Consider the following 19,593-nt stretch of genomic DNA (forward strand, 5'->3'; position numbering starts at 1 on the left):
GAAGATTTGGAGGCGCTCGCTGCCGCAGCCGGCGCCGAGTGGTGGGGTTCGGGCGGACTCGGGTGGCGTCGTGGGAGGAGGCGAAGCCGGGCGAGGCGAGGCGGGGAAGCTGAGGGAGTACCTATGGCGGGTACCATTTCCACGCCGGTGTAGTTGGCAGGAGTCGGGAAGGCAACGGGTCAGACCGCATCCCTGCCACGCACCACACACTGGGAGGCTTCAGGGAAGCCGGCCACCGTCCCCTCGTCTCCGGTCCCCCGCCTACAGAACGCGGGAGGGAGCGACCTACCTTGCAAGGTCGTCGTTCGCGTGTCCAAGGTGAAGTACCAGTTCGATACGATGCAATAATCTTTATTGTCATTGTCCCATACAGAACAACGTAACTGAAAAAATCTACATCAGACATAATAATAATAATAATAATAATAATAATAATAATAATAATTTATTATTTATACCCCGCCCATCTGGCTGGGTTTCCCCGCCACTCTGGGCAGCTTCCAACAAAACACTAAAATACAATACAGTGGTACCTCGGGTTACATACGCTTCAGGTTACATACGCTTCAGGTTACAGACTCTGCTAACCCAGAAATAGTACCTCGGGTTAAGAACTTTGCTTCAGGATGAGAACAGAAATTGTCCTCTGGCAGCGCGGCGGCAGCAGGAGTCCCCATTAGCTAAAGTGGTGCTTCAGGTTAAGAACAGTTTCAGGTTAAGAACGGACCTCTGGAATGAATTAAGTACTTAACCCGAGGTACCACTGTAAAGGTACTTAGTGACAAAGTTCCCTGGAGGGCCTGGCCACTCTCCAGTCATAGCTGTCAACTTTTCCCTTTTCTTGCAAGGAATCCTATTCGGAATAAGGGAATTTCCCTTAAAAAAGGGAAATGTTGGCAGCTGTGTCTCCAGTTTTTAGAGACAGCAAGGTAGCCAGAGTCAGAACCTTCAGATTCTCAGGAAACAGAAACTGGAACGAAGGGTCTGGCGATGTTCATAGCAGTGACCTTTGCCATGAGGGTGACCAGGGTCTAATGGGTAATAGGTGCAGCTCTTGTCAACACTGAATCCAAAATTCTACATGCCGTACCAATCATGTGTTCCCAAGCACCTCCTATGTGAGAGGCATGGAGAGGGTTAAAGATCCATGCACAATCCCGAGCACTGCGGTAGTCACGGAGAGCGGGGTCAGTGTCGTTTTTTTCTCTTTAGTCCCAGCTCCCACAAAATTCATGCCACAATCGGGCCTAATGAATTTGACAGGTCCATGTATGGCCACAAATCTTCTCAAGGCATTGATGACACTGATAGTGCCTATGGACTCCGTGATCTCAATCTGGAATGCACAGATACTCAAGCACTGCCCAGCGCTTATTGTTAGCTTGACCTCCCCTTGTCTTGCGCATAGCCATGCTCTAAGGTCTGAAGACATCCAAACCCACATTAGCGAAAGGTGGTTCGACTGCATGCAAAGCAGATTGTTATGTTCATTGGCTTTGCTGCTCTAGTAGTGTATTTAGTGTTGCAACTGTAGGCTGCAACGCTAAACGCTCTTAAGAGGGTTTAGAAACAATTCAGTGTGACTTGATTCTGCACATTGTGGCTGTGAGGCATCAATGCCTTGTGTTTTGAATCTGCCCATATGAATGTTTTGATCCATGATTAAAAAGTCCAGGTGGCTTGATTAGATAGAAGACCTCTGTACCATTAATGAAAAAAAATCAATAACTATAATTTAAGAAAAGATCTCTATGAAGACTTTGACACAGTAGAGTTGCCACTCCTGTCCTATGGAGTAGCAAGGGACTGACAGTCGGCACCTTTTTCCAATTTGATGTAAGATTAATTCAGTCTCCGCAACCAAACCAATACTTGAAATTGGAGAATTAGTGCACTTCCTCCAAGATGCTTGCAGTACACACACACACTATATGCATTTCCAACATCATTTTTTGTACTAAAGGCCATATATTTTTGTATATTTTCAATTTCGTTCTGTATGGAACAATGACAATAAAGATTATCGTATCGTATCGTAGGTGTGGTGTTGCTTACCATACATTTGTAGGTGCAGGTGGAACAAAGGGCTTACTTGCAGTTATTTTTAGTAACGCATGTCCTTGAAAAGCACCTGGCAGGGCTTTTGGCTTGGGTAATATATGTTGAGCTGTGACCAGAAATCATTGCAATTTTGGGACATGTATATGTGCAGTTCCTGCCAACCTAGCAGTTCGAAAGCATGTCAAAGTGGAAGTAGATAAATAGGTACCGCTCCAGCGGGAAGGTAAACAGCGTTTCCATGTGCTGCTCTGGTTACCAGAAGCGGCTTAGTCATGCTGGCCACTTGACCCAGAAGCTGTACGCCGGCTCCCTCGGCCAATAAAGCGAGATGAGCGCTGCAACCCCAGAGTCGGCCACGACTGGACCTAACGGTCAGGGGTCCCTTTACCTTTACCTATATGTGCAGTGGGGGACAATCGTGCATATGAAACACAGTCTTCAGTGCATATAAGGCATATGTGAGCCCATCCTGAGACCACTGTATGCAACATTTCTTGAAATAGGCGCTTCATTCTTTCCCTGTTTTGGTTTCCATACATCTTGTGTTATGGTGTGGTTCTGTTTTTAAAGGTTGAGATGCTTATACGTAAGTGGATATGAACATTGGTATCCTTACGCGTCTTATTGGATAAAAATGCCCTAGTACTGACAGGTTTTTTTCTGCTTGAGCTTAGAGCCCAACTCTCATTTCAATTGGATGTGTAATTGGGAGACTCTGGATTCCACAGATTGCAAGCTACTGAACATGTATTTTGCACAATGGCATTGAAAACCCAAGTTCCACGTACAGCAAAATAGCTGAGTCATCTTTGGACTATACCACTCTTAATTGCAGATGAGTGAATGTGCTTTTTAAGTTCTCCCCAACATGCGGGGGGGGGACCTATAAGAACCTCCCTACATAAAAACAAAACAAAAACCGTAATCAGTGGATGGTATTCAACGACGTTTTACTTAGAGTAGACTCTGGGACACCAAGATTTTGACTTGTCAGACAAAACAATCCCCCCCCCCCACTTGTGTACTGTTTGTTTGTTCTCCTGATGCGGCCCCTGAGCCAATTTTGGGGACTGCAGGAGTGGGGCGGGGAAACCTTTGTTGCAAAGGCAGAATCACTGGTTAATCCCTTCCCATTGAAATTAATGAACACGGCTAAGTTACCGTATTTTTCGCCCTATAGGACGCACCGCTCCCATAGGACGCACCTAGGTTTTTTGGGGGGGGAAATAAAGAAAAAAAATTATTTCCCCCCCCCCCAGGCGCAGGGGAAGCCCGAGCTTCCCCCGACCCCAGCCCCCAGAACAGCCTGCTATCCGCAAGCCTAGGGAGCCCGGCGTGAAGTCGCGCTGGTCTCCCCAGGCTTGCGGAGAGGTGCGCGAAGCCCAGGCGCGCTCTTCAGCGCGTCCCAGGCTTCGGAATGCAGGCAGCTCCGCGCAGCCGTCGGGAGCCTGGCGCAACTTCACGCTGGGCTCCGGATGGCTGCGCGGAGCTGCGCGGAGCCCGGGGCTGCAGGCATCTCCGTGCAGCCGTCGGGAGCCCAGCGCGACTTTGCGCCAGGCTCCGGATGGCTGCGCGGAGCTGGGCGAAGCCCGGGACTGCAGGCACCTCCGCGCAGCTGTTGGGAGCCCAGCGCAACTTCACGCCGGGCTCCCGAGGGCTGTGCAGAGCTTCCTGAAGCCTGGAGAGCGAGAGGGGTCGGTGCGCACCGACCCCTCTCGCTCTCCAGGCTTCAGCAAAAGCCTGCATTCGCCCCATAGGACGCACACACATTTCCCCTTCATTTTTGGAGGGGGAAAATTGCGTCCTATAGGGCGAAAAATACGGTAGGTCCATTAATTTCAGTGAGCCTATTCTGAGTAAAACCTAGTTGGATACCACCAAATGTCCTCTCCCTCATATGCCTGCTACTTCTGGGGTGCAATAAAAACACCTCTCCCTCATAGGCCTGCTTCTACTTCAGTAGAATTCAACCCCCTACCTCTTAAGTCCGAAGCAGTGTGGCCCTAGAAAGTTTCTACTTCATAACTCTGCTGGGTATATTAGGGTCTCATAACTTTGCTGGATATATTAGGTTCTCGTGGGATTTAGCTTAGAGGTGCGGGAAGTGGGATCTGAAAAGGTACAAGGATATGGCGGTAAAATGAGAGTCCATTTAGGAGTGAAGAGTGTTTTGAAATCCAGGAACGTAGCACTACTTACAAATATTAGCTGGCAGTGAGATCTCTGCCTATCCTCTCTTAGATCTTGATGGATCTGATAGGTGTGACCACTATGCCCAATAGGCTATACTGTATTGCCTCTTCTCTTGGGAGCCGTCCAGGAGTTTTCCATATATTTTTCGGTTCACCCATCCCCCCCCCCACTTTTGTGTGTTGAATTTGGTTTAGCAGAGGGATTATTTTTCTTCCTCTATGGAAAGCATAGCAAGCTAGCAAACATTTAAAACAGCCTCAGAATAACTGCTGCCGTTGGCCTGTCACACAGAGGGCACTTTGTATTCTAAACTTGAGCTTGGGACGTGGGGATAAATGCTAGCTTTGAGAGTGTTGCTTAGCATAATAAGTCGTACTACGGAGCCCTGACTGAGCACAGCTATTGGATTGCTTGCTTGCATGTGGCTCATGGCTGTGGGAGGTTAGGATGAGATTCCTGGTAACGGAAGCCGTTTGCTTTTTTGGGGGGGTTGTGAGCTAGCTAGATAATTGGTTCCATGCAGCCCTGGGATAACTTCTGACTTTCTGTGCAGCTTGTGACGCTTGCCCACACCCTTGAAGATGAATGGCTGGATTTCAAGCACGGTTTGCCTGTCCGCTGCCTTCTTGCTGCTGTTGAGTGGTGCTTTTGCCCGGAGGAGCCAAGATCTCCGCTGTGGAGGTAAAGCAGACTGTCTCATAGCAATCTCATTAGGAAAATGGGTGGTGGAGCCTGAGAAATACAGAGCAGCAAAATAACATTGCTTACACCCAGTGCGCTTTTTTTTTTCTAAAAAAAATGTTTAGGGGTACTCTCATTTTCCTACTCATATTGAAATACTGCCCATCAATGAGGCCAAATTTAGATTCACAAAATGTTTAGGGGTATGCGTACCCCTGCGTACCGCCCAGGAAAAAAAGCACTGCTTATACCACTCTCTGCCTTTAAAGACCCTTTTAGACATTGATTTGGCACCTGAGGATTCTAGGAAATGGACCAGGATGCCCAGTCCACTCACTCTGTTGCAGGGTGTGATGTGCAATGGTGGTAGCAAACTTTTTCAGGGTAGCCTGTCTCATAACAGATCAGTTCTCATTGAGTGACCCCCCACAATAGTAGAATCATAGAATCATAGAGTTGGAAGAGACCACAAGGGCCATCGAGTCCAACCCCCTGCCAAGCAGGAAACACCATCAGAGCACTCCTGACATATGGTTGTCAAGCCTTTGCTTAAAGACCTCCAAAGAAGGAGACTCCACCACACTCCTTGGCAGCAAATTCCACTGTCGAACAGCTCTTACTGTCAGGAAGTTCTTCCTAATGTTTAGGTGGAATCTTCTTTCTTGTAGTTTGGATCCATTGCTCCGTGTCCACTTCTCTGGAGCAGCAGAAAACAACCTTTCTCCCTCCTCTATGTGACATCCTTTTATATATTTGAACATGGCTATCATATCACCCCTTAACCTCCTCTTCTCCAGGCTAAACATGCCCAGCTCCCTTAGCCGTTCCTCATAAGGCATCGTTTCCAGGCCTTTGACCATTTTGGTTGCCCTCCTCTGGACACGTTCCAGTCTGTAAGTGTCCTTCTTGAACTGTGGTGCCCAGAACTGGACACAGTACTCCAGGTGAGGTCTGACCAGAGCAGAATACAGTGGCACTATTACTTCCCTTGATCTAGATGCTATACTCCTATTGATGCAGCCCAGAATTGCATTGGCTTTTTTAGCTGCCGCGCCACACTGTTGGCTCATGTCAAGTTTGTGGTCAACCAAGACTCCTAGATCCTTTTCACATGTACTGCTCTCAAGCCAGGTGTCACCCATCTTGTATTTGTGCCTCTCATTTTTTTGCCCAAGTGCAATACTTTACATTTCTCCCTGTTAAAATTCATCTTGTTTGTTTTGGCCCAGTTCTCTAATCTGTCAAGGTCGTTTTGAAGTGTGATCCTGTCCTCTGGGGTGTTAGCCACCCCTCCCAATTTGGTGTCATCTGCAAATTTGATCAGGATGCCCTTGAGTCCATCATCCAAGTCATTGATAAAGATGTTGAATAAGACCGGGCCCAAGACAGAACCCTGGGGCACCCCACTAGTCACTCTTCTCTTCTTTTAATACTCTTGGATGCAGTTCATCTGGCCCTGGAGACTTGAATACATCTAAACTAGCCAAGTATTCTTGTACTATCTCCTTAGTTATTCTGGGCTGTGTTTCCTCTGCTGAATCATTTGCTCCAAATTCTTCAGGTCGGGCACTGTTTTCTTTATCGGAGAAGACTGAGGCAAAGAAGGCATTGAGGAGTTCAGCCCTTTCTGTGTCCCCTGTTTGCATTTCACCATCTTCTCCTCTGAGTGACCCCACTGTTTCTTTGTTCTTCCTTTTGCTACGAACATACCCATAAAAGCCTTTTTTGTTGCTTTTAACCTCTCTAGCAAGCCTGAGTTCATTCTGTGCTTTAGCTTTTCTGACTTTGTGTCTACACATGCTGGCTATTTGTTTGAATTCCTCTTTGGTGGTTTCCCCCCTTTTCCATTTTTTGTACACATCCTTTTTTAATCTTAACTCAGTTAAAAGTTCTTTAGATAGCCACCCTGGCTTTTTTAGGCACCTTCCATGTTTCCGTCTCGTTGGTATTGCCTGAAGTTGTGCTTTTACTATCTCCCTCTTAACAAACTCCCAGCCATCATGAACTCCCTTTCCTTTTAGTATTGCTGTCCATGGGATCTCACCCAGCACTTCCCTAAGTTTTATGAAGTCGGCTTTCTTAAAGTCAAGAAATTGAGTCCTAGTATGCTTGGCTGCTGCTTTCCGCTGTATAGTAAACTTCAGAAGAGCATGATCAGAGTAGTCTGAGGGCACCTAGATACATAGTTTGAAATAAACATAATGGTTCCATTCCTGTGTATGTAGGAATACGCTGCATCAGTTTGTTCTCTAATTGTTTTCTTCATTACTTGGAGATGAAAGGTTGGCCACGGCAAGGTCTTATCCTAGGGATGGGCAGCTGGTGGCATCGGCTCAAACAGGCTCCAAGGGGTTTTTCATTTGGCCCCTCTGATCTGGTCAGATAACTGGTCAGCCTGGACAGCTCAGTTGGTTAGAGTGTGGTGTTGATAACACCAAGGTTTCAGTTCAATCCCTGTGCATGGGACAGCTGCAGATTCCTGAATTGCAGGGATTGGACTAGATGATCCTCATGGTCCCACAATTCTACGATTCTGTGATCTCAAGGGCCTTCCCTTTATTAGGCACCTCACCAGTTTTTTGCAGCAAAAGTGACCTCTACAGACTTCAGCTATGTGCAACGGGACTCTGCAACTGAGATGCATAAGAAGAAGAAGAGTTTGGATTTGATATCCCGCCTTTCACTCCCCTTCAGGAGTCTCAAAGCGGCTAACATTCTCCTTTCCCTTCCTCCCCCACAACAAACACTCTGTGAGGTCAGTGGGGCTGAGAGACTTCAAAGAAGTTTGACTGGCCCAAGGTCACCCAACAGCTGCATGTGGAGGAGCAGAGACGCGAACCCGGTTCCCCAGATTATGAGACTACCGCTCTTAACCACTACACCACACTGGCTTTCACAAAGAAGGGTGTTTGACTCTTTAAAAAATCATTTGCCTGAGTCTTGGGAGTAAGTAGCTGCCATGCATATTAAGGGGACGACTTTGCCACGGTTTGCTGCTATTTCCTTAGGAGGAGGCTATTATAGAGACCCTTGCCTGAGTAGAGTGACTCAGTTGGGCAGAACCCAGCATTCCTGGGCCTTCAGTCCTTCTCAGTTCAAAACAGGGTTTCCCAAACTTCGGTCTCCAGCTGTAGTTTTGAACTACAGTTCCCATCATCCCTGACTACTGATCCCGCTAGCTTGGGATGATGGGAGTTGTAGTCCAACAGCTGCTGGAGACCCAAGTTTGGGAAACCCTGGTTCAAAACTCCTGTTAAATTAGTTCCCGACTGAGGTGAGGAGCCTGTGGCCCTCCAGATGTTGTTGCGGGACAATTTCCATCATCCCTGATGAACGGCCACACAGGCTGGGGCAGATAGAAGCCAAACAGCACCTGGAAGGCTACAGGCAACCTGCTCCTGCCTTCCCTGCATGCCTGAAGCAACATCCTTCCACTCACAATAACAGAATTGTCTGGCCTACGTAGAGGCTGCTGAAAAGTGACGTTGAAATGGCATAACCCTTTGAGCCGTTACGTGTCCATGCAAGTCAGCCCAAATGTGTGAGATTCGACGGCTCCAGCCCCACACATCCCTGATATAAACATTACGCCTCACCATGTGGAACACTGTCACACAGAAGCATTGCTTGGGAGAGGAGATCACTGGACCTGTGTCTTCAGAAAAGCCTTATGGGAGTGTTAGCATAACTACCCATCCCCTGCTATTGTATTTTCCCTTATTCTTGGGTTGCAAGCACAAGTCCCAGAAGCAGCAACTGTTGCTTTAGTAGTCTTGCTTGCTGATGCTACACCAGAGGAGAAGGAAGAATAGGAGAATAGAGAGTGTAGTTGTTTTGTTGCCCTCAAGGCCGCTGAACCAACTGATGTTGTGCCAAGCTCAGGAGCTGTCAGTTTTACCTCTACTTGCTTTCACTCCCCTGCATGCATAACTTGCCTAGCATAAATGATAAATTCTGCTATCAAGTGCTGCAAATAAATTGTTGTTACAAGACATAGGCAAGGCATATTTTCATTTGCAGTATGCTGGGTTCTGAAGAATGCATTTGTTCACCTGCCAAATCTTGAGAATGTTCCTGGCATCGAGCAGTCGATCATGAAGTTAATGTAGCTATGATCAGTACTTCTTCTTGGAGCTAGTTTTTCTTACTTCTTTTTCTTCGGTTTTAGCATGCCGGGCACTGGTGGATGAGCTGGAGTGGGAAATATCTCAGGTAGATCCCAAGAAAATGATCCAGATAGGTTCCTTCCGCATCAACCCAGATGGAAGCCAGTCCGTCGTGGAGGTAACATGTTTCATGCTTGCCCTTGATTGGCTGAATCTCTGGAGACTATTGTGGCGATCTGACAAATAGGAAGTCAGGGAGATGGTTAGCACCCTGAAGAAATGTGTGAGGAAAACCCTTGTGCTGAGATTTTAAACTCCTGGTGAAAGGGAATTTATTTTTTATGGGCGGCACCCAATTCTTCAGCTTTTCTGGCACAGTGGACTTCTGTGTGCAAAATGGAACTTCCTGTTCCTCTCCTGTCCCCTCTAGCACACTGTGCACCCTCAAAAACTGCTCTGGGGGGGGGTTTATGTATTTTTTCTTTCTTTTTTCCCCCTTTTTATGTATTGTGGTGTTGTTTTTTCGTGCTTTTTCTCTTTTCTCTTTTTTTTCTTTTTGTAATCTTGAAAACATTAATAAATATTATTTTTAAAAAACAAAACTGCTCTGGGGGGTTGACGGATCCTCTGGAGCAAATTTTGGGAATGAGCAAGGGAAGGAGAAGAAACATGAATCTGGTTGTGCCGACAGAATTAAGCTCGTGGAGCACTGGCTACATCCCTGCATTTTTATCCTTTTATATTTCTCAAAGCAGCCCCCAATAATAAACAGAAATCAGTAATTATTTATATTAGGTGTGGGGAACTTCTGGACCTCCAGATGTTGCTGAACTACAGCTCCCATCATCCCTTGCCATGGGCCATGCTTTCTGGGGCTGATGGGAGTTGTAGTTCATGGAGGGCCAAAGGTTCTCCACACCTAATACAGAAATTTCAAATTCTAGAGGTGCAGCTAAGAAGGGACTGGTGAGGAACATGGAGCCCGTGAGCGGGGGAATATAGAGTTCAACAATAGTTCCACATAATTTCTTTATCCCTAGTTCCAGATCTTGGTGGCTGCCGTTGGTCCTTCTGTTTGGCGACTTAGGTTGTCACAGAAAGATGAAAACTAAGGCAATCATTACAGTGTCCTCCTTTTGGTAAAATGGCAAAATGTTTGACCTCTCCTCAGCGATAGGTTGTAAGACGTGCATGGTGCCTGAGGAAAATTACGTTACAATAGGATCTGATGAAGGTAAAGGTGGGGGAGGCTTTTCCCACCTTCATAGCAAGCTGCCATTCCTCCACAGGTGCCCTATGCCAGGTCTGAAGCTCACCTGACGGAATTGTTGGAGAGCATCTGTGACAAGATGAAAGAGTATGGCGAAAAGGAAGATCCGTCCACCCACCGGAAAAGCTATGTGAGGGTGATGTCCCGCGACGGGACCAAGATGGACCTTTCTCAAACCAAATTTGATACCGATATGACATCGAGCCTGAAGTTTGCGGTGAGTGATGCAGAGAGTGAAGCTGGGTGTGGGACTACTTGGCTGCTGGAGAAAAGGAGACTCCAGTAGAACCTCCTGGCTGCAACCTGTAGCCTCTTTTCCTTCCGAACTCTACCTTAATACTTGCAGCTTTTTATGGTGACAGACAGTCGATGCTGCAGTTGCAATGGTATAATTACAGCCACAACTCTGGACCAGCTCCACGCTTTGCAATACGCATTAGGGAAGTGGAACAGGTAGCTGGTGCCTACATCAAAGAACGTACGTTGCAGGCACGATGTATAGCACGGCTGACTTCCTTGGTTCCCCTTTGCAGTGTGAGAGTATAGCTGAAGAATATGAAGATGAGTTCATAGAATTCTTCTCCCATGAGGCAGAAAATGTCAAGGACCGACTATGCAGCAAACGAACAGGTAAGCAAAGGACTAGGCTGTTTGCAGATCAAGCCGGTCAGTAATTCACTCCGTTGAACACTGGAGTCAACTCTTTATTAGCGAAATGTGATCTTTGCAGATTTGGCTTAATTTCAGGCCTTAGGAGCACAGCAGCTCTTGCCCTGTAGGCCCTACTCCATAAAATACAGTGGTACCTCATGTTACATATGCCTCAGGTTACATACGCTTCAGGTTACAGACTCCGCTAACCCAGAAATAGTACCTCGGGTTAAGAATTTTGCTTCAGGATGAGAACAGAAATCGTGCTCCAGTTGTGCAGGAGGCCCCATTAGCTAAAGTGGTGCTTCAGGTTAAGAACAGTTTCAGGTTAAGAACAGACCTCTGGAACGAATTAAGTACTTAACCCGAGGTACCACTGTATGTTGCTGAGATTAAAAGTCCCCATCTCCCTTCTATGTCTCTTCCTCTCCTGGGGTTCTTGCAAGCAATCAGAGACTGTACCTGCGGGCAGCCTGCCTTTGCTTCTCCTGTTTCACACCTCTCCTGATTCTGGGAGTCATGTGGAGACGGGACACCATTGACTCTTTATTAACCTGACTGCCTTTTGACCTCCCTCCTCCAACTCGCCTGCTTCAACTTCAGCTTCAGCCTCTGATACCCGACTTCTCTCTGCCACAGACTCTTCTCAACTCACTGAGCCCTGTCACTCCTTCAACTTCTGACCCCTTCTCTTCCCAGTCTTCTCCCTCTGAGCACTCATTGTTGTCCCACCACCGCTACTTCCCAGGCTCTGAGCCGTCTTCCCTTGGTGGTTCCCCAACTTGCTCCTCCCCCTTTTCCTCAGTGTCCAACCAGCCCATGGCCTAGGCCATTCTTCTGACAAGGAGGCACAGCTCTGCATTCCAGGCAAGAAGCACCCTCCTTTTAGCTTGCAGTGAAGCCAGTTTTCCAACACAGAGAAAATGCCAGTGAAGCCACTAGCTTCCATTTTGGGGCAGTAGACAGTCAGTCACAAGTACAAAATGGCGGATATTGTTAAGCAGGAGTCATCCCGGCTCCCTTCAGGCATATTTTAAAAGCTGCATTGTTCAGACAGCTTTTGGGACATGATTTAAAAAACAAACACTATTATTTATTTACTGTTGTGCCTGCAATTTTATGTTTTATACTGTTATTTTCTGTAACAGTGCCATTTATGAATACAGTGGTACCTCTGGTTACGTACTTAATTCGTTCCGGAGGTCCGTTCTTAACCTGAAACTGTTCTTAAGCTGAAGCACCACTTTAGCTAATGGGGCCTCCTGCTGCTGCCGTGCCACCGGAGCACAATTTCTGTTCTCATCCTGAAGCAAAGTTCTTAACCCGAGGTACTATTTCTGGGTTAGCGGAGTCTGAAACCTGAAGCGTATGTAACTTGAAGCGTATGTAACTCGAGGTGCCACGGTATTTCAATGTAGAATATAATCAGGGCATCTTGTCTTCCTACGAACCTGCTTTCGATTTCTGCTCTTGTTGACTAGTGTTAAGTTCTTTCACCCGAAGTTCTTTCAGCTGGATAAAATTGTTGCTCAGCAGGGGTTTGGAGAACTGAATTAATTTTCCAGTTGACGAATACCATTAAAATTGGTTGAAGGACCTTGATATCACTAAAAATAAAAGGGACTTCTCTCCCTCAAACTTCAGAGAACAGGCATCTCATTCCGTCAAGCTTCAGTTTGTCTCAGGAGGGGAGAAGCTTTAGTTCAGTTCCCAGCTAAACACTGCCTGATTCACAAACCTCTGACTTTGCCCCCTTCTGAACAGTTGCTGTACTGAGTTGCTAGGAAGAGAAACTTCAGGTAGGATTTTGGCCACGCTTTGACCTTGGAGAATGTTCCTAGGAGATAGATGACCTTCTTCTCCTGGCACAGCTTCCTGTGCTTGGCTTCCTCACGCCACGCTTAGAAAAAGTAAAGGCAGCTGAACTTAAACAGGCTGGTGCTGTTGAGCAGAACATCTTTTCTTACCTCCTGGCAATGAGTCAAAGTGGCTTCTCTCCCACCACGACCTGTCCTTGGCATTGCTTGCCAATTCCCCATAGTGTTCTGCAGTGCCTCACAACACCCATAGAATGGCGTCCTGCAGTAACTGGAGCTCACAGATGCCAAGAGAACAGTGCAGGTGCTATAAATAGTAAACCTAAAGGGTTCTCTGTGGCCTCGCCTCGTATCCCTGCCTTTTTTTGCTTCAGGGATGTCACTCGTGGCAAGTGATTCCCTTGGTCTGCCTTTCCCACCTCAGTGTCTCTTGAGGCAGAGCAGGCAATATAGGAGAAGGGAGGCTGCTTTGCCTTTATTCACCTGGAGTCAATGTGGTCTTCCTCCCCGCTGCTTGCTATTTGCAGTGGGAGGAAAGAGTCCAGAAGGGTAGGGTGAATTTGATCAGGAGTGCAGCAGGGGCAAGGAGATGAGACAGATTCTTTTAACTGAGTGACAGCCCTGGAGAAAACCTTAGTCGGTGTTGGCCAAACTTGGCCCTCCAGCTGTTTGTGGACTACAACTCCCACCATCCCCATCTAACAGGACCAGTGGTCAGGGATGATGGGAATTGTAGTCCAAAAACAGCTGGAGGGTCATGTTTGGCCACCACTGTTTTGCATAGGGTTCTTTTCCACAAGAAATGAATGGATAAGATTGAACAATACGTTGTTATCCAGCAGATAGGAAACCACAGGTTGTTGACCAGTTTCAACTTTTCCATGTGCTTCGTTTCTGTGTTCAGACACTGCACCAAACCATGATTTCAGCTTGCAAATATAAAACAGTGAGTACCAGGTGGTATAGTAGTTTAGAGTGGGGAAACCCAGGTTCAAATCTCTGCTCACTGCTTAAACTTACTAGATAAACTTGGAGGAAGGGTAGGATACAAATAAGTGAGACGAAACCAACAGAGGCACACTTTTGTTTTCCACTTTTTCTGCATTTGGCCTCAGAAGTTCACTCCTAATTACCTGGATGCAAAGGTATGACTTTTGGCTATGGTGGACGTGGGTGGCGCGGTGGTGTAAACCATTGGGACTTGGGCTTGCCGATCAGAAGGTTGGCGATTCGAATCCCCGTGATGGGGTGAGCTCCCTTTGTTCTGTCCCAGCTCCTGCCAACCTAGCAGTTCAAAAGCACGTCAAAGTGCAAGTAGATAAATAGGTACCACTCCGGCGGGAAGTTAAATGGCATTTCCGTGCACTGCTTCGGTTTCACTGGAAGCGGCTTAGTCATGCCGGCCACATGACCTGGAAAAACTGTCTGCGGACAAACATCAGCTCCCTTGGCCAGTAAAACGAGATGAGCGCCACAACCCCCGAGTCGTTCGCGACTGGACTGTCAGGGGTCCTTTACCTTTTTATGGTTTGTCAATTCACGCTGAACTGTAATCTTCCATGGCTTGAATTGAGCTTGTTTGGGCACATTGTGGCTAAATGAAACTGTTTGATTGAAGGTTGGCGTACCGATATGCAAAATATGTAAAAAAATACATTGCTCTTACAGAATTGTCTTTGTCCTTGATTCACCTGCCTTTTGGGTTTGGGCTAAGCAACACCTTATTAGATATCTACAGAATCTTTTCGCTGTCCTAGAAACTCAAATTACCTGGGCATGTGAAAGTATGCTAAGAGTTGCATTCTCTTTTTTTTTTTAAATAAATTTTTATTGATTTTCCAACACATATTAAATAACAATACAAAACAATACAAAAACAAACACACATATAAACACGTATAGTTTCTTAACCTTCTTTTCCTTAAACCTTCTTTCAGCGACTTCCCCATACCTCCTTTTTCTGCATCCTTGTTTTAAAATTTTTCCAGCAACCTCTAATTTTATTTACTTATGGCACTTCCTTTAAATCCTTATTCCCATGTCCAATTGTTTAACGCTGCAATTCTATTTTACATTACTCAAAACATTTTAGCACTCATTAATTTTACAACAGTTCTTAAGGTAAACTTTGAATTTCTTCCAGTCTTCTTCCACCGTCTCTTTCCCTTGGTCTCGGATTCTGCCAGTCATCTCAGCCAATCCCATGTAGTCAATCACCTTCGTCTGCCATTCTTCCAGTGTGGGTAGTTCTTGTGTCTTCCAGTACTTTGCTAAAAGTACTCTTGCTGCTGTTGTCGTAAGAGTTGCATTCTCTGTAGTTTCTTTTTTCCTGTTAATTTCTTGGTCAGTTTAGGAAAGGCCTTGGAGCCAATAAAACAGACAAATGAAAAGTCTCTTCCTGCCTTCACTTTCCTGCTGGATTTTCACTGGCTCTCAGAGGAGTGACAAGCAGCCTGTTTCCAGGGGTCCGTTTAGGAAACTGCCTCTTCCTGTAGCACTGAGCTATTTTTGGACTACGAACCTGACTGTGTTGTTTTAATCTGACCTTTACCCTCCAGTGTTTGAGGGTTGGAGGCAAGCCACGTTGGCACAGCCAAAATGCAGCACCTATTTCTGACCACCAGGTCGTAACAGGCTATTTGTAGTACCCAGCCAAATAATTAACACACAAATCCACCTGATTTTAGGCTCAAAGCCAAGTTGAACAAGGAAGTCTAGCCAAAGTTGATTCTTTACGACCACCTATTACTTTTACAGATCAGCAAGGTGAGGATCACAGTTGCTGTAGGCCTGTAGAAGTGGCTTAATAATTGGCTGTCACCCAACTCAATTGCATATTCACCTGATCTGTTCATACTACCACTTCGCCAGAGTCCTTGGGATTGCGTGGCTAGTCTCATGATGTTCATGATGATTAGGAAGATAAGCTAACCCTGTTTGATCCTGTGGCCCGAAAGCAATTGCTGAGTCATTATTGATTGAATCTTCCCTACAGAAGAGAAAAGGGTGATTCAAACTGTGAATTTTGTTTGTGGCGAAAAGTTTCTTGGGCAAGACCTGGCTGTGAGAAAAAGAGCAGAGACTGACAGAGATATTTCGGCAAATGACAATTTAGGATAGCTCTTTAATATATTTGCAGCTTGTGATGCACCAAGGTGAACGCAACCCTTTTTATCAAAAGCTCAGAATTGCTGGGGACTTCAGAAATGTATTTGTGTATGTGGAACAGCTCACAGGTGGATAATATGGCTGGCAGACAGCATTTGAATTGATGACCCATGTGCTGTGCAGATGTGGGACTGAGGAACAAATTTTTAACCCTTGGATGAGGAGTCCATACTTTTTTGTCCATTCACTAGCAATTCTGTTAGAACAAACTCTGCAGTGACCTCTGCACAGTGGAATAACTTCTTACAAAGGGAGTGTTTTAAAATTGACTTTTTTATCAGGAGCTGTTAGTATGCATGACAGAAATGAAAGTTGGTAGGGTTGGAGCAGTGAAAAGGAGCAGGCTAGAGAACAGAAGACCTCGCCCAATAAAATGTTGCCCCGTGATCACCACATCTTGTTAAAACGAGTTCCACTTTGTCCACACATCATCAGTCAAATATCAGCACCAAATCTCAAGTTCAGCTTCAGAAAATAAAACTGAAAACAATTGCTGAGATTTTTAAAAAGAAAAGGTTGTGTTATGAAAATTCTTTTTTTTTTTACATTACAACATTTAGATTTACTATACTTTTGGATAAACCCTCATTTTGTAGGGGAGTAATTCAGACTGAGAACTATTGGTTTTTTGTGTAGAGTGAAGAAGTACAGCCATTACACCTTCTTGTGGGGACTGCTGCTATGATATAATATTGGGCAAGTTTGAATCATCTCTGTTGTCTATCTGGAAGTTCCAGTTCTTGTAATGAACTGAATTGTCTGTGCTTCTGTTGTAGATCTGTGTGACCACGCCTTGCATCTCCCACATGATGAACTATGAAGCGCAAAGGCCTGCCTGGTCTGGTGGATGAGTTGGCAAAGTCCTTGTAGACCACCTCCCTCTTCCTAGCTCCAATAATTATTGTCCCAGCAGCCTTTTTTGGGGAGACACACACCTTACAATCTGTATACAACATTGTATCTCTAAAAGAAAACACAAACAAAGCTTCTTTATCCAATTTTTAAAGTGTATAAGTGAGACAGTGTCACTCACCTGACTTTTTAGAAACCCACCGTTATCAGGCCTTTTCTGTTTGCTATTTTTAAAGGGAACAAGAGACACTTCCATATGTGGATCCAAGTCTTGTTTTTTTCTACTGCGTAGCCCATTCCTCTGTGTGTGTGTGTTTTAATACTTAGTGGCTATGTGCAGGTGCATTGATCTGTAGGTCGGAGTCAAGAAACCAACAACACAGCTCCTGGGTTCATTTCCAGCTCTCAGAGGCAGAGTTCACCCAAACTTGAACAGAAGAACTTGTTGTGTTCCATTGTGGTTCTGCTACCACCTTATCATGACACTGGGCACGTCATTTAATTTGTCTATGCAATCCGTGCTTTGAGTGCAACGAGTGGGGGAGTATGAACATACATCCTTCTAACCTGTACAAAGAGGGAGGAGCAAGCCAATTTATATATTATGCCTCTGGAGCGGTTGTCTTTGCCTTGAGCTGTTTTACCAGCCTCCACATGTATAGACTGGCTCCTGGTGAAAGCCAGTATCTGGCTTGTAAAATCCACAAGGGTGCTGATATTGAGCACCTGGAATTGGGGGAGGGGTTGTTGTACTCTTCAAAGGGCTTTTAATACCTGTTTAAAAACAAATGGGCCAGTGATGGCAAGAAAATAAATCATGCTGTGACTGAGATGATCAACAAGGAACTCCCTGCAATTTGTTTCCTTTAGTTGTGTGTGGCGGCATGTGTGTACAGTGGCACCTCGGGTTACATACACGTCAGGTTACATACGCTTCAGGTTACAGACTCCGCTAACCCAGAAATAGTACCTCGGGTTAAAAACTTTGCTTCAGGATGAGAACAGAAATCGTGCAGCAGCGGCAGCAGGAGGCCCCATTAGCTAAAGTGGTGCTTCAGGTTAAGAACAAATTCAGGTTAAGAATGGACCTCCGGAACGAATTACCGCATTTTTCGCTCTATAAGACGCACCTAGTTTTTGGAGGAGGAAAACAAGAAAAAAAATATTCTGAATCTCAGAAGCCAGAACAGCAAGAGGGATCGCTGCACAGTGAAAGCAGAAATCCCTCTTGCTGTTCTGGCTTCTGTGATAGCTGTGCAGCCTGCATTCGCTCCATAAGATGCACACACATTTCCCCTTACTTTTTAGGAGGGAAAAAATGAGTCTTATAGAGCAAAAAATACGCTAAGTACTTAACCCGAGGTACCACTGTATTGATAATGTAAAATGCCAGTTGAAAGATTTTTATTTAGCAGATAATTAACCTAGACTAGCTGGCTCTTTCCACTGGGCATAGGGGTTGGAGGATCAAAGCTAAAGGAAAATTAGTGGATTTTAGGTGCCCAGAGTGGTTTAAAGACAATGAGGAAGGAGCTTAAGTATGGAGGGAGGAGATTATCCTACTGTATTGTAATGCTATCAATCAGCACAAGAAGGAGAGGCAAGTTTGCCATGCTGCATTGTTGAAAGGGCAACAGTGGAACTGTACTCCCCTTCTGTGCTCAGTCAAGACATAAAGAAAAATCAGGCTGTGGGAAGAATTGAGGGAGAAGTTTCTGTTTCTTCTGACAGCTGCTAGCAACTATTTGGAAATCATAGAACTTGAGCCAGTATTGCCTCCAAGCTTGGGAGTGAACTTATTCTCTGGTCTAAATCTTAACCTCTGCCACAAATTCGCTGAGATGCAGATTATTATTACCATGTAATGAGCAGCGGTCCCCGAAAGGTTATGAATTGGTTTGGACCCTGGACACTGAGAAGAGTGATTACAGTGGTATCTCGGGTTACATACACTTCAGGTTACATACGCTTCAGGTTACAGACTCCGCTAACCCAGAAATAGTACCTCAGGTTATGAACTTTGCTTCAGGATGAGAACAGAAATTGTGCTCCAGTGGCAGCAGGAGGCCCCATTAGCTAAAGTGGTGCTTCAGGTTAAGAACAGTTTCAGGTTAAGAACGGACCTCCGGAACGAATTAAGCACTTAACCCGAGGTACCACTGTATATGTTTGTAGTAACTAGTCAAGAGTCCTAGGACTTCCAGTGTTAGGAAATGGGCAGATGAATGTGATGGAAACTTTGGTCTGCCATGCCAGCTGACTTTAGAGGCTCTGGGTGAATATGACTTTATTAGCTAAGTCCATTCTGTCCTATAATTTTACCCATGGGATAGTGAAATCCAACCAGATGCTATTTAGTCAAGGAAGTGAAGTGAAGCTGTAGTGGTAAGAAAGTTAAGCCTCATCTTTATACATTAAGCTCAATATTATTCTATTAGTCTTATGCTAATTTTTGCTGCAAAGTCTGTATTACTATAAAATGCTTGTTTCGCTTCCGTACAATTCCAATTCATGCAGGGAAGTTGCTCAGAGGTCACAGCTATAAAAGAACTGATTCATTAACAGGTTTATGCCCAACCTTCCCAACAATGTAGAAAGGTGCACAAAGAAGCCCAAAATCACAAGTGGTGAAACTGTACAAAAAGAAAAGCAGTATACAACTGTGTAAGGTAGAAGAGTAGAGTCAAATCAGCCAATACCAAAAGCTTTATTCAAAAGCCAGGTTTTCACCTAGAAAGCCCCCTTTCTTCTTCAATTTTTTATTCTTGACCCTGTTTTCCAATGTTCTCTCGAA

At 45.5% G+C, this 19,593-nt stretch overlaps 1 protein-coding gene across 2 annotated transcripts; it reads left to right on the forward strand.

Moving 5' to 3' along the window:
* Window positions 1-66: 66 nt before the first annotated feature.
* CNPY2 (canopy FGF signaling regulator 2) lies at window positions 67-17,641 on the forward strand. Of its 2 annotated transcripts, XM_053374958.1 has the most exons (6): window positions 72-318; window positions 4,808-4,935; window positions 9,104-9,219; window positions 10,331-10,528; window positions 10,845-10,941; window positions 16,724-17,641. In XM_053374958.1, the coding sequence occupies exons 2-6, from the start codon at window positions 4,836-4,838 to the stop codon at window positions 16,765-16,767; spliced, it is 555 nt and encodes a 184-aa protein (XP_053230933.1). In that variant the 5' UTR covers window positions 72-318; window positions 4,808-4,835; the 3' UTR covers window positions 16,768-17,641. The 2 variants fall into 2 exon arrangements, with proteins under 2 accessions (XP_053230943.1, XP_053230933.1); XM_053374968.1 differs by lacking the exon at window positions 10,845-10,941 and having other exon boundaries at window positions 67-318.
* Window positions 17,642-19,593: the final 1,952 nt, after the last annotated feature.

This window comes from Podarcis raffonei, chromosome 2 (genome assembly GCF_027172205.1).
Source record: "Podarcis raffonei isolate rPodRaf1 chromosome 2, rPodRaf1.pri, whole genome shotgun sequence".
NCBI lineage: Eukaryota > Metazoa > Chordata > Lepidosauria > Squamata > Lacertidae > Podarcis > Podarcis raffonei.